Source organism: Rhipicephalus sanguineus, chromosome 6, assembly GCF_013339695.2.
Source record: "Rhipicephalus sanguineus isolate Rsan-2018 chromosome 6, BIME_Rsan_1.4, whole genome shotgun sequence".
Lineage (NCBI taxonomy): Eukaryota > Metazoa > Arthropoda > Arachnida > Ixodida > Ixodidae > Rhipicephalus > Rhipicephalus sanguineus.
The window spans coordinates 36,011,472-36,026,616 of record NC_051181.1 but is presented as its reverse complement, the minus strand read 5'-3'; the positions used below and the strand labels follow the sequence as shown (position 1 = coordinate 36,026,616).

At 43.7% G+C, this 15,145-nt stretch overlaps 1 protein-coding gene across 7 annotated transcripts in view; it reads right to left on the bottom strand.

Annotated features, from left to right (window-relative positions):
• Positions 1-15,145, bottom strand: part of LOC119395693 (transcription factor E3) — a 152,373-nt gene that overhangs the window by 8,920 nt on the left and 128,308 nt on the right. For all 7 annotated transcript variants that reach the window (XM_049416744.1, XM_049416741.1, XM_049416743.1 and 4 more), the window contains exons 5-6: positions 12,532-12,607; positions 6,755-6,920 (exon numbers count right to left, since the gene is read on the bottom strand). In XM_049416744.1, the coding sequence (XP_049272701.1) occupies positions 6,755-6,920; positions 12,532-12,607 (242 nt within the window). The remainder of the gene's footprint in view (positions 1-6,754; positions 6,921-12,531; positions 12,608-15,145) is intronic.

The window sequence follows — 15,145 nt, the reverse complement described above, 5'->3', positions numbered from 1 at the left end:
ACAACATCTGGTGAACATGGCTTTTTGGGCTAGTTGGTTAAATGCATCAAAAGATCTCATAGCGCTAGCAGCCACGGACGAGGAACATACAACAGGACGAGCGCTAACTTTCAAGTCAATGTTTATTGTCAGAAGCAACAGTATAAGTAGATCCATACATGGAAGAAGGCCCAATCAGCGCACATGAAAACCTGCCGTGTCGAGAAATGCAAATTCATTCGCAGCCAGCGCCACCGAAGGTCAGCTGACACAGGTATTATCTTGACAATCTGGTGATAACACATGAGCTATTTGCTAATAATGCCATTGTGTTTTTAGATGTTTGAAGATCATTTGTGTTAAAATTATCATGCTCGTGATAAGAAGATGCTGCTTCAGTATCAGTCATCCCACTCTAAGCTGGTGAAACGAGCAATTGCTAATCTCTGTTTTGACAATGTGCTTCGCAAATAGCGCTCATTAGCGCTCATCCTGTTGCCTGTGTTTCCTTCTTCGCTGAAGCCTCTTTTCTTTATGCTCAAACTGAGCTGTGCTATACCAATACGTTGTCATAATGCACCAACTTGCCCATTCTGCAGTACTCGAAGACGCCCAGTGTTTGCCGTGGGACTGCCATATCAGTCCGTTATGGGACGGCGCCGGCGCATCAGCCTTCATGTTGCCGCAAGTCAACAATCGTGACCACCCTCTACTTGACCAGCCATTCATCGACAACTGCGGGACCGTGACGTCATTCACCCGAAGAAGTATAAAGCCACTGCCCGAAGATCGTCTCTTCAGTGGGCTGGGGCGCAGCAGCAACAGCACGATGCTTAATCGTTGCTTGCTTTTCATGCAGGTATGTTACCTTCCCAATGCTGAATGCATTCGATCCGATGATCGCTTTCTGCTGCTGCTTCCTTGCCCACGTAGACTTGTATTTTTATGCTTCCACGTGTTATATTGCAAAAGTCGTCTCGTTCTGAGCGGTGATGTGGAACTAAATCCGGGGCCTCTGAATAAGTCGGTGAATACCAGTAAAGGCAATACTTCTGGTAATAGACATGTAACCCGAAATGCAGCTGGTTCCAAAGCTCTCGACGAGGTTACTCATGCACCGTCTACTTCCGTTCCTATTGACACTGGCTCTCCATCTATCTCTGAAATGTTATCTAAACTTTTGAAGGGGCAAACTAAGCTAGCTCATGATATTGCCGACATCAAGTCATTTCAACAGACGATTGCCTGCCGTTTTGATGATTTAGAATCACGTGTTAATGCATTAGAACAGGCTCCGAAATCTAATGAACATAATTCTGTGAGTGACTTACGTGCTGAAATCAATTGCTTAACCTCTAAGATTAACGAATTGGTCTTAAAGAACGATGACTTAGAAAATCGTTCAAGGCGAAATAACCTGATAATACACGGTATTTCAGAAGATCCGAATGAAAACGCTAGCACGCTGTTGTGCAGCGTTACTTCTGTGTTCACAAACAGCCTGAAAATTACCTGCCCTCAAATCGAGCGCATGCACAGGCTTGGTAAATCACGTGCTGGCTACACACGACCCATTATTCTGAAGCTTTTGAACTTCGGGGAAAAATCCGTTGTTCTAAAAAATGCATCTCAACTCAAGGGCTCAAGCGTGTTTATTACAGAAGACTTTTCTTCACGGATTAGACATATTCGGAAAAGAATTTGGGAGGCGTCAATTCCTTTTCGCAACGATGGCTCTGTGGTGAAGTTAAAATACGATCACGCGTTCATTGACAAGGTTCGTTACAACTGGGACGACGCCTGAAACACGCTAGTGAAAGTCTCAGATCAACCACGTGGTCCTCGTTCTTCTGTCCCCACGTCCTCAAATCCCTCTTCATCCACTCCCTGACCTCATTATAACCGTCAGGAACACCTTGTAGTTCTAAACGTTAATGCTCGTGGCATAGTTAAGAAACTTCCAGACCTATTTTCCCTTGTTGCAACTTATTCCCCTCATGTTGTTGGCACCACTGAGTCTTGGCTGCATAGTAGCGTTTACGATTCTAAGTTTACTCCACCTGGTTTTATTGACATACGTAATGACAGGGCACATGGCATTGGCGGTGGCGTCGCTCTGCTTATCCGCTCAGATATCCGCTTCTCGGTGTTGCCATCACCTCCGGAGACTGAATCCCTGTGGTGTAAGATTTATCTAAATAAGCAATGTATTCTAGTTAATGTTATATATCGCCCACCTGGATCCTCCCTTGATGTTCTTCATGCTCTTTCCAATTTCATGTACGATGTTAATATAGCTTCATCAAAATTGATCTGTATGGGTGATTTTAATGCTCCTGACATCGATTGGCCTTCCCTGACTGTAACGGGTCGCGATGCTGCTATCTGTCATGAATTAATAAATATTTCTTTGTCCTTCGGGCTTACTCGAGTTGTTTCATGTGCGACTAGGTAAAATTCCATACTATACTATGTTTCCTAAGTACAGATTTAGCTGATAACTTTTCATGTCAGGTAATTGACGGATTATCAGACCATAAAGGTGTCTTGTTATCACTTTGTTGTGCCACGTCTAAATCACCCTATACATTTACTAGTTTCCCTGATTTCACTCGTGCGGATGACAATTCCATTACTGATATTCTAGCTGATCATTTTGATACGTTTTGTGCACTTTCTGACAGGCAGGATATAAATTACCTCGTTAATTACTTTGAGGATCTTGTTAAGTCATGTGTCCGAAGATTTGTGCCACTTAAGACAAAACTAATCTTCCTTGGATCAATCGTGACATTTTGCATTTATCTCGCCGTGTCCGTCGACTTAGACGGTCCAGAAGAACTAACGATCCCGTTAACCTAGACAGATTTCGGAGGGCGAAAAGTGAACTAAACTCGAAGATGAAAACGGCGAAACATTTCTTTTTCCGCGTTCAGTTGCCGGGTATGTTAAGCACGAACCCACGCAAATTTTGGTATTCGATTTTGCCTCATGATGCCTCACCTTCATCTTTCAGAATTGATAATGACGTTATTAGTGACCCGCAAGCAATATCGAATGCTTTTAATAACTATTTCCAGTCTGTGTTTGTTTCTGACAACAACTCCATTCCTTCTCTGACAGGCGTAGCTCGTTCTGAACCAATCAGTGATATTGAAACAACGAGTGAAGGCATTCTGAACCTTCTCTTAATATTAGATGTAAAAAATGCACTGGCCCTGACGGGATACACAATGCATTCCTAGTTCGCTACTCCCTATGGTCATCCAGGTATCTGACGGTCATATTCAATAAGTCTTTATCTTCTGGCACTGTTCCATCCTCATGGAAGATAGCAAAGGTACTCCCTCTTTACAAATCTGGCGATAAGCAGTCTCTATTGAATTATAGACAGATATCATTGACTTCTCAATCATGCAAGATGTTAGAACATATCATTCATAAACATATTATGCTCTTCTTGGAATCGCACCAACTACTATCTAACAGGCAGCATGGGTTTAGGCGTGGTTTCAGTACCACAACACAATTAGTCGAATTCAGGCATGATATTTTTCTGAACCTTGATCTTGGCAACAAGGTTGACGCTATATTTATTGACTTCTCAAAGGCTTTCGATACAGTACTGCATTCTAAACTCCTTGCTAAACTCGATGTCATACTAAGCAATCCTCAATTGGTTAGCTGGATATCTAGCTTTTTGTCATCCCGCTCTCAGTTCGTTTCTTACAGGTCGTCCAACTCTACTGCCATTGATGTAACGTCTGGAGTGCCCCAAGGGTCCGTTCTTGGGCCTCTACTTTTCTTAATTTAGTTAAATGATTTGCCTGTTTGCACCTCCTCTTCCATTAGTTTTTATGCCGATGATTGCGTCTTATACGAGGTCATTAAAACACACACTGACCATTGCCACTTGCAGGAGTCATTTGCTGGTTTTTGCAATTGGTGCAGGACCTGGCAAATGAACATTAACTTTAAAAAAACCGTATTTATGTCCTTTTGCAATAAATCTCCGTCTGCTTTTGATTACTCTTTCGATAACCGTGCAGTAAACAGGGTTTTCGATTATAAGTATCTAGGGGTCATTTTTACTCATAATATGACATGGTCCAAGCACATTGACTATGTATGTAACAAAGCATTAAAAAAACTAGGCTATCTACGTCGCACTCTATCTAAATCTACGAAGGAAACTAAGCTTCTCTTATTTAAATCACTCATTCGTCCAATAGTAGACTATGCATCCGTCGTTTGGAACCCGTACAAGCAGTGCGGGATTAATAGGATAGAAGCAATTCAGAAAAAAGCGGTAAGATTCATATGTCATCGCTATGACCGTGACTTTTCACCCTCTTCTACTCTTTCTTCACTGAACTTAACTTCGCTCTCTTCGCGTCGCCGTATAGAGTCATTAAAATTCTTGCATAGCATCGTGACGTCTTCAGTTAAACTATCAAATGAAAAGGACTACATAAACTTTGCACCTCAGTCAACGACAAGAAGCTATCAAAGCTTAAACTTAACGCCTTACTATGCTCGAACTAACATGTTCAAGTTCAGTTTTTTTCCCCGTTCTATTGAAGACTGGAATTCATTACCTGGTTGTATTCGTTCACGCCCATCGTCCAATTTTGTAGCCGACATCCATGACATGCGTCTGTAATATACCCTCGTCTATTTGCTGTTGGTGTGATCTCTTGAGTAGCATTGTTTCTTTAATCTATTTTCAATCATGTTCATCACATGTTTGTGCACTTTTGACCTTGTATAATCACACATCTGTATTAGTTTGCCTGTTTACATAATTTTCATTGATGTTTGTTAAAATTCCGCGTATCTTTGTATACCTGCCATAGCGCACTTAGCGCTGCAGTATGTGTAAATAAATAAATAAATAATATGCCTGGTAGCTATGATAATCAAAAGGAGCGCCTTTCGCTAGCAGGTTACCCCGGTGATGTAGTTATTTCAGTGGCAGAAAGTGTGTTCAAAAAGTTAGCATGATACATGCACGAGCAGTTCTGATGGAATGAAAAAGGTTGTTGTGCCGTACTTGCGCAACATGTCACATGCGTTAAAGAAAATTGGACGGAAGGTAAAGGTACATGTGCTATTTTACACTCCACAGAAAATAATTAGCGTTTGCAAGTCTGCGAACCACTTAGCTAGGAGATGTGCAGGATGTGTAAAGAAGCATCAGTCTCCATTTGTTTCATGCGTCATTGGTGTATTGCTTCCCGTTTTCTTGCAGTAAGGTTTACATTGGGTAGTCTGGAAGATGCCCGAATGACAGGTTAAGAGAGCACAAGCAAAAGTTGGGCACACGTTGGGATGGTCACGTGTCTGTACATTGTAGTGACTGTGGATGAGAAGCTTTGTCAAAAGAGTGCACTGTTGTATAAAGGAATGCCGATAAAGATACGCGAGAGATTGCTGAAGCCGCCCTGATAGCGACGGCTGGTAATAGCTGTGTCAGCTGCCCTGCAGTGGCACTGAGTGCAAATGAATTCGCCTTTCTGGACGTGGCAGATTTTCATGAGTGGCGATTGGGCCTTTTTCCAAGTACAGATCTATTTATACTGTTGCTTCTGACAATAGACATTCAATTGAAAGTTGGTGCTGGTCACGTTGGTCCGTGTCTGTTAGCGCTACGAAACCTTTTGAAACATTTGGTGCTTTCTGGCACAGGAGTAAAATATGATGAAAGGGTGCCAGCACAGTGGTAATGCATTTCCAGTGATGTAATGGATTTTTCATATGTAAATATAACAGTGCCATCATCATTTCATCACCATCAGGCTATGTTATATCCATTGCAGGATGAAGGCCTCTCCCAATGATACACAATAAACCCTTCCCAGCAAAAGCTAATTCCATTTACTGCCAGCAAATAATTTATTCACCCCACCAAATTCTCTGCCACCCTCGGTTGCATTTCCCATCTGGTACCATTTTCGTCGTTTTAACTGATCGCTGTTTGTTATGTCAGTCCTACACATATTGTGGCTTGCAGAGTTAAGGTGGAAAGTTGGGCTAGTTGGTATCGAGAAAAATAGCTCATGATTACTAGGAAAAAAGGAGACGGGGTTGAGAAGAACAAATGCAAGGCCATGTTAAATAAACAATCGATTGATTATCATCCTTATTATTCATGCATGCATCGGCATGCATAAATTTGGGCAGTGCTTGCTCGGACTTGCAACTTTTTATCAGCAAATGTCAACTTCAAAGGGCTGTAAAGGTGCCGAAAGCTTAAAGGGCCCCTAAACAACCTCCAAAAATACAAAGAACAAGCACATTATTCTCTCCTGGCATAAATATTGTGTGCAATCAACACATTTCACTTGTTTTTTTTTTTTGCGTTTTCAACATCGCAAGTGGAGGTAACGGCATGTAGCTGAAGAGTATGAAATCCCGACTAGCTCAACACTTAGTCTTGACATTGTCCACGTGTTTTATGAAGAAAGAAGTGGCAAGGAGGAGTGAACACCAGTAGGAATGGTAGTGAAGGTCAGGAAGGGACCACTCTCGTCTTTGAAATCAGAGAGGTCTTGAGGCCCTCTAAATTGCCATGTTTCGAGAGTTTAGAAGAGAACAACTTGAGCTATAGGCAGAGATTTGACCCCAAAAATAGTTGCAAACAGTGCAGTTGACAGTCTTGTGTGCACAGCTATCCTTCTCTACGATGTTTCAAGACGGAGCCATGATTGGCCAAGTAGGAAAATGTGTTTAACAACTGCTCTCCTTCCCAGAAGTGAGGATGATGACCACCCACCTGTATCCTGAGCAGCAGCTGCCTGTTTTGCTGTTCCAGTGTGCGCTGTTTCTCCTCGACGAGTGGGATGCGGTCGTTCTCTTTCTTCAGGGTGCGCACGTAGTCGACCGTTGCCTTCAGGATGGTGCCCTTGTTCTGGCGGATGTCGCGCACAAGCTCGTAGTGCCTGAACGAACAAGGAGCGATTCTCAGTGCAGCCTTACATTACAACATTACAACCTCGTTGATACGTTTCAAAAAAAAAAAACGTAGAAAATAAACGTACGATCCGGGAAAACGTACGATCCGAATCCAGTAAAAATTGAGGCTGACAAGCCCATATTGAGGTGCAAGGGCAAAAAATATTTATTTCTCAAAAAACATGGAGGGACTCATCGATTTTCAAATTCCTGGCATCTCGCTGATAGCCAGAGGTCAGCCAGCTAGTTCCGGTCCTGACCAGAAATAACGTCGTGGTCATGTGTGTTGAAATTCCTAGACAACCCGAATATTGCAAAATCGAACTCTGGGACAACCAGCGTAAACATAAAGAAACGCTACCGCCATGTCAGCAGACGAAACTTTGAGCCGCATGAGCATTGGTTCTTTCTGCATTGCCGCTTGGAAATATGGGGCTAGGTTTGCCGAAGAGCAGAAGTGATATTCTCGAGCATATGCATTTGGGATACGATCACATACGTTCGCAAGATCACGCACGACTTGCCCCATCCGTGAAGAAAACTGCCGCCCGGCTAAAGGCTTAACAAGCTCAACTCTTCACAGTGCACGTAACAATCACGGTACAACACGATATGCGAAATCTCGCGAAAGTGTTAAGCGTCCACGAAAGCGACAGCTGCTCGCGGCAATCGCGTACTACGTCGCACACTTGCGCTGATCAGTTTGAGTTCTGTCTCAACTTGAGACATGCGCTGGTATGTTTGCCGCCACTAGTAATTGCACTATCTCGCACAGCAGAACGGGCTTTAAAAGATTATGCTCGGTGTAATGGCAACCGAAGGTGAAGACCCCAAGCGCCCGCATTGCGATCCGTTGATCCTCACAAAGATGGCGGCGAGTGCGCATCGTCTCGTTTTGGCATCTGATAACCAGAAACCTCCAAGATATCTTCCAGAACAAATTTTTTCTGGCAGCGTCTGAAGACCCGCTGGTAGGCAGAATTGTCCAGCCAGAGAAAAACGAATGCCGCGCGATGGGTGGAGCAACCCGAAAACACACGTGCTCTGGGAGAAAAGTGTGGGGGAAATTATCGGCCATGTGCACTGGGCACAATGGCGGCGTTGCTATGGTTACTTGTAGCGGCGTGTTGTGCAGCGGCGGCATGTGCGTATCCATAGGTCTTGTACTGAACCGTGATGGACTGGAGGAGCGACAGCCTCTATTCTTTAGGCCGCATTGTTAGTTCCCGCGGCTGTTGTTGTAGCCATGGGGTCTGAACAAACGTGTGTGGAACGAGTGTGCATCTATGTACCGTGCTATGGATGAAGGATTTGCAATGCTCAGCAAAATCATGCCAACTGCTACAGAAAATACCCTCTGTGGTGTTTCTTTTTCGTTCTTTTCTTTCTTAAAGCCGTTTGAAGATCTTGACGGCCAGTGTTGCCGTCTGCCTTCGGGTCGGTGTATGGTTGACAGAGAGCGGCGATCGAGCAATTCGGAAGAGACGAGGAGGGGACGATTGTGCAAAGCAGAGAATGCACGGAGGGGGGAAAGGCACTGCGGAGAAGGCGCCATCGCCACGCGGGGGCTGTCTGCCACTTCGCGCTTCACAAGTACACGAGAGGGTCCTTTTTGCACACCTGAATGAGAGTTTCTGAGTACAAAACGTATCATACGACCGCAGTTTTCCGCGGTGCTGAACGTTGATGCCGAATAATCGTATTTTCCGGAAACATGTTAAAAGGTCATGAAGCACCCCTTGGGCTTGTTGAAGAAACACACCCTGCAGAAAGCTGACACGGCTATGAACTGCTCTGCAAAATATTACAGTCGTGCGTGCCGCGTGAAGGCCACAAGCGGAGCGCGAAGTTGCCGTTTCCTCAGGCGCCCTCTTTTCAAACAGAGGCCGGTTCTCACTCTCGTCAGTCGGCGGGGTGCCTGCACGTTGACATCGTGGAAGCATAGCATGCTTATTGGCCGATAGCCGGATGAGACGCGCTTCTTGTCACGGGGTGCCGCCACTTGCCCGCGCTGCACTCCTCAGTCTGCTAACTTTACACGGTAGCCGCACTCGCGCATGCAAATCACAGCAGAAGAGCGATCGCATTTCATGACGCGCGCTGACGTAACTTCTTACCCCCGTGCCATGCCTCCCCGTGTAGCTTCCAGTGCGCTCGTCGGCACGAGAAAAGAGAGAAAGCGCTGAGAGCGTGCGCAAACCCCTGTAACTCTGCTCATTCTTGACGGATTCGAGAAATTTTTGCGGTAATCGATTCAGGAGGCAGTAAACTCCGATACTAAGGTCATTAGATCATTACTTGGAAAAGTGGTTCATGACCCCTTTAACCGGAACATATTACACACAGCTGTATTGGGTTATTTTTAATTTTCGTGATTTCGAGCGTAGGAGCCGAGAAATAGTACTAAGCGGGAACATATCAACGAGGTTCTACTGTATTTCTTTCAGTCATGCAACTGTAAACAATTTTTATAACGTATCCACTGTTTCTGCAGTGAAAATCATCTTCCTTGCACCATCACACAATGGTTTTGTGGTGCAAGCCACATATGGGGCACTTTCGCGCCTTGAGTGCCACCACTGAGCAAGGCCTCTGCAATGCAAAGCTATCCTGCTCTTTGTTTTATTCCACTCAGTGCAATTTACATTCAGGGCAATGCAAGCCAGGGTGTGAACCAGCGACATTTTTTTATAAACAAGCCAATCAAATGCTGTACCGTACTTTCCAGTGTATAACTCGCACCTCTGTATAAGACACACACACTGCTTCTAACAACTTTCGCGAAAAAAAAAATTATATACAAGATGCACCTATGTCAACTCTGTCAACATGATAAAACAAAACGACGCACGCAGAGTACGTTCATTGTGAAATGCGTAGTCACGCACGGCGTTGAATATCTGTGCGCAGCAGTATAAAACTTGTAAATAACGCTGTTCTGAGCTGCAGAAAATCAATATTTATTCCACTGGATTCGAAGGTACATCCTCCAATGCACTGTCAAAAGTTCTTCCACCTCAGTTGGCAGCATCGCGGGGTTGCCGTTGTCGGCCTCTGAGTAACTCTTTTTATGTGGCGTTGTAAGCACCTTAGAGCACATCGTTAGCGTTGACTTGACGGTATTATGAGGCTTGGCAGGAACAAATAAACAACGATCGCGCCGCACGTTTGACACCTACCACACATGCATACAAAACGTAAATGGCGACTGGAAGCCGGAAGCTGCGACTACTGCAGGACTGGAGCAACGTCTTGCGCAGGAAATGATGATGATGATAACAAAGAGGTACTTTAGTTCTTTTAACTGGCATTGCAGGCACTATGCCGTTACAATGAAATGTTGCGGTGCCTTTTTTTATGTATCGCCTCAGTTCCGTGGGCTTATGATTTGTTTAAGAACAAACAATTTGAACAGTACAATAGTAAGCGTGACGATGGTGGCTTTCAGTGCAGCCGTAATCACCGTGGTCGCCGCACTGCTTGAACAGCAAGTAGCTGACATCTAAGACCCCACCCGCTTCTTTGTTATAACAAGATTAGAGATCTTTTTACGAATGCTCTCGTGCTCAGTTTATTGTAGTCTCGAATGAAATATCGGCATGTTGGCCTTGTAGAATCGCATTACTTTTTGCGTATATAAGACGCACCTTTGTATAAGACGGACCAGCAAAAATATTGGAAAAAAGTGCGTCTTATACACCGGAAAATACGGTACCTGTTTGCATAAAATTATTCTCCTTTTATTTCTTCCAAAGCAAATAGCATTATCTACTCTATCTTTGCTCTATCTTGCCAGCCGCTGTGAGTTGATAAGCCTGCAGAAGTGTACAGTAGTTCAGTTGAGCCAAACTCTCAGAGCTAAAGCAAAACGCCAGTGGATGAAGGTTCCACCCTGTGTCTCCAATTAATCTACTCTACCTTTCTTATCATGCGATGGCTGGAAAAGACAGCAATGGCTTCCAACAAGGCGCTAAAAAATGCTTCCTCAAGAAAGAAGGGTTCATAGAGTGATGTCGTATATTTTCACACGGTTGAGGCGGTGAGACAGTCAAGCTGGTGATGGTCGAGTTATTTATTGCGTGAACTTATGCCCAGCAAAAGGAACACTCGCAGTACAAAGATGGCGGCGATCTGATCAGTGGGTGAAACACGCTGGCACTTATACACGTGGGATCGTACATTCCAGCGTTATCACTGGTGCTCGCGTAAGTTAGCAAATAAACTCAACTACTTGCGTCGTGCATGCAATCTTATCAGAATGCTATAAAAGAGCCGTCAAAGTCCCCATACGATCTGGTGTGGCCTGCGCGGAGCAATGGCACCTTCAGTTTTAGCCAGTGACTAAGGTTTTGTGACGTCGTGGGACAAGCAGGCGATTGCAGTGAAGACAGAAAATTCCGACTAATTATTCAAGTGTTATGGTAAAAAAGTTGCAGTTTTGGAGACAATATATTGTCTTACATTCTGCCCAATTTATGGCACTGCAGTGGTACAGTTGTAAAGGTCCTCGGCTGCTGACCCGAAAGACACGGGCTCAATCCTAGCTGCGGTGGTTGCACTTTGATGGAGGCAAAATGCTAGAGGCTCATGTACGTAGATTTTGGTGCATGTTAAAAAACCCTAGGTGGATGAACTTTCCAGAGCCATTAACAACAAACAGCATGCCTCACAAGTACGTCATGGTTCTGGCATGAAAAACACCAGAAATCATGATTATATTACATTAGCCCCTATTTGATCAATGCAAGCTTCAGAAGGCACTGCTTGTGTAGGCATACCCAGTGGGACAGGCAAGGAGACACATGCACCCCCCTTTCCGCGCTCAACATTATGAGGCCAACATGTGACACCTAGGATTCATAAAACTTTAGAATTTCATACATCTCGCTCAATGCAGTGTCCGTAAAATAGTAAGTGCGTCTGCTCTTCTTGCTCAGTATGACGTATCGTACAACTGTGTTAGGCTTATTCTTAGACCTCTCCAAAGCCTTTTACCTCGTCAACCCCAACATTTTGCTACGATAACTGCAATTTTGTATCATTAAAGGCACAGCACATTCTCTCACCTTGATATATTTACAACATCGAACTCGAATTGCAATAATGATGTATGAATGCTCAAACGAAAAATCAGTTAAATTTTGCATCCTCTAGGGTATCACTCTGGGACCTTTCCTTTGACACTTTACATTAACGGGATCATGTACACTGATAAATATACCAAATCTATAATGAATCCAGATTACACAAGCTTACTGCCTGTGGAAAATTCACATACAGACTTTGTAAGAAGAACTAATCAGGCAATAACTAAAATAAATCTATTTGGTTAATAAGACCACTTAAAATTAACTACAATGAAACTAAGGCTGCAGCGTTGTTTTTAACTCAAAACAACACTGTTGAGATCACATAGATTGAGCTGACTGACACAGAAGTAAAGCTAGTATCATTGATCAGGACAACGGAAATATAGCTGGAGAACACCGGGCATGGCATGACCACATGTTCTGAAGTCAAGCAATAAGTTGCAGTAGCTGTCATATTCGATGTGCTGTTCAATAAAGTGCTGATGGCTGACCGCAGCCAAACGCTTACCTGTCATTTGTCCTTGGAAGCAGCGTGCCAAGCTCCTTGATGCGATCGTTGATGTTGAATCGCCTCCGCCTTTCAACTGCACAAAGATCACGCAATACAGGATGATCACTTTGAAGTCAAGTGTGGCCGCAAACAAAGCATTCAGTCTGCTGTGCGTTGTTCCATTAAAGCCATGCTTCAAGCATTTCCATGTTGCATATATTCTGGCTACAACAGAAATGGTCTCGGCAACCTCAAAACACCAATACCTGGTGCCACTTAAATGTGCTCTCAATGCTTTCCAGTAACAGCTACCGCACCTGCACGAATGTAATGCAATGGTGACTGCAAAATGACCTTTCAGTCTGATCACAAGAGGATAAAATCCTGCCCCATGACGAAGAAAAGATGACACCAAAATGTGCATGATCACAAGCAACACTGTACAGCAGACTCTCAGTAAACAGAAATTCTCTTAAACAGAATTGTTGCTTAAATGGAACAACTGCTTCTAATATGCTTGGTTTTGTACCTGAATACTGCAACCATGTTCATCTCTCAGTAATCGAAGCTCCAGCTAAATTGAACATATTTTCCTGGTCCCTCTGGTTCCAATTAACGAGAGTCTACTGTAGCTCATTTTTTTGTAGCAACATCACTTCATTGATCTTTGTCGTCACCGGATGTTGAATTTTCAGAGATTAAACTCTGTCAGCTTCCCAGATAGTCATACTCACGTCTGTTCAGTTTCATTAGATGTGAAGCCCCCTAAGAAGTGCAAAGCCATTTGAGACTGGCTATCAATACAAGACGGGCGATGAGCATGATCCAAAGAACCTCCACTAGTCCAGCACTGTCTAAATTGTGCGTTTGAACAGAAACCCGAGGATTGACAATTTGGTGGGAACAACCCCACGATGGGTTTTCGTTTCCATCAGCGGCCGGGTACCTGCAAAATGAATGTAGCACCAGAATAGATGCAGCCTTCGCTGTCACCCATGTTTTGCTTTGTCAATGAGTGCCAAGCCAATTTGTAGCATTTCTGAAATCGAAATTGGCTTCCTTTCGCAATGGGCATTGCTCTGGACATGCTGCATGGACATTCCTTAAAAAAAAAAAAAAGAAGAGAACAACTAAACATGGATTTCTGATAAAAACATCTGCGGTGCCCTTAAGTCTAAATGAAACAACATTGGCACAAATGGAATGGACTAAAATAAAAGTGAATTGAAGTCTAACAAAAGAAAACATTTTGTGATGGATCTGGATATGAAAACAGTCACACATGACACACTGCCAACATAAATTGCAAGACCGTTAAAACTGGAGCTCTCAATTCCAACTACGTGTGCTGCCATATTTTTTTATTACTTGATTGTAACGTGACTGAGGAAGGTGTATGCACTAGATTATGGCATCAAACTAACCTAATTTGGACGACACATGGAATGTGTGAACACTGCAGATGTTCAATGACATATAGCAAAGTACGTACACTACTCACGGTTTCAAACGCGCCATCAAATTTTTTATTATGATGACTGGTGTGCGCAACCGCTCGAGATAACCAGGTCATGTCGCGAGGAATCTGGTCTCTAAAGATGGCTCTGATCTAAGTGTTCGAGGCAAAATTACGCCGATATGACCTGAACTGAAGACGATGGAAACGAAAGTATGTGCATTATTTATTCCTGAATTGTCCTGTTTCAATCCGTGGGTAATGTACGTGCGATCCTTAAGTCCACAAAAAAGGCCATTTTGCTTCTTCATTTGATGTTAAAAATGAACAGGGTCTATACATCAGTGTAGTGTACAAAGGAATGAAACAGTGAAAAAATGGGGAAAAAGTGAAGCAAACAAATATGTAAAGTGATGTTTAAGCACATTTCCAATAGCCTCACCTTAACCTCTTCAGTCCGTGAGTACCCAAATGGGTACATTTGAAAAACGCGCGCTATGCTGCTATAGTCGACGATCGCTAGGCGAAAATGGGTTCTTCTGGGCGCGGAAGCATCAGTTAACAAACTCCCCACGAGATGTCGTCGCAGGTTCATGTATGCTCTCGCAGTACAGACGAGTATGGCGGCGTCACGGAAAGAAAGCGCGCGCAAGCGACCAGGTGAGTTTAACTTTTTTTTCATTCAATAAATACTTCATATGTGTTCTTAAATATTGTATATTAACGTTCGCGATATATTAGAGAAGGATCAGGGAAAGTTTCGGCCTGTTCCTACGTCTTGCCTTAGAGATAGCGCAACTTATTTACTAATGTACGCAATTGGGTACTTCAGGTCGTTACGTTGAAAATAAATTTGATTCTGTTGATTGTTACAGGCAAGTTACTCAGCGATGAGGAGATTCAAGAGCTACTCTTTCAGAGCGACATTGACTTGTCTGATGAAGACGACATTCTGGATGAGCCACGCAGCAGCAGTGAATGCTCAGGTAGCAGCAGTGACGATGATGATGAAGTTGAAGATGACACGCCAGCTAGCCACAAAGTTCAAGGTCGTGGCCCCATTTGGAAAGCGACAGAGTGCGTGCTCCGTTTCAGTTATTTGTTTTGAAGATAACAGCATTATTTGACTGCAGCCTATTGAGTTTACGTTGTGACTGGTACTTTTTATTGCAGCTT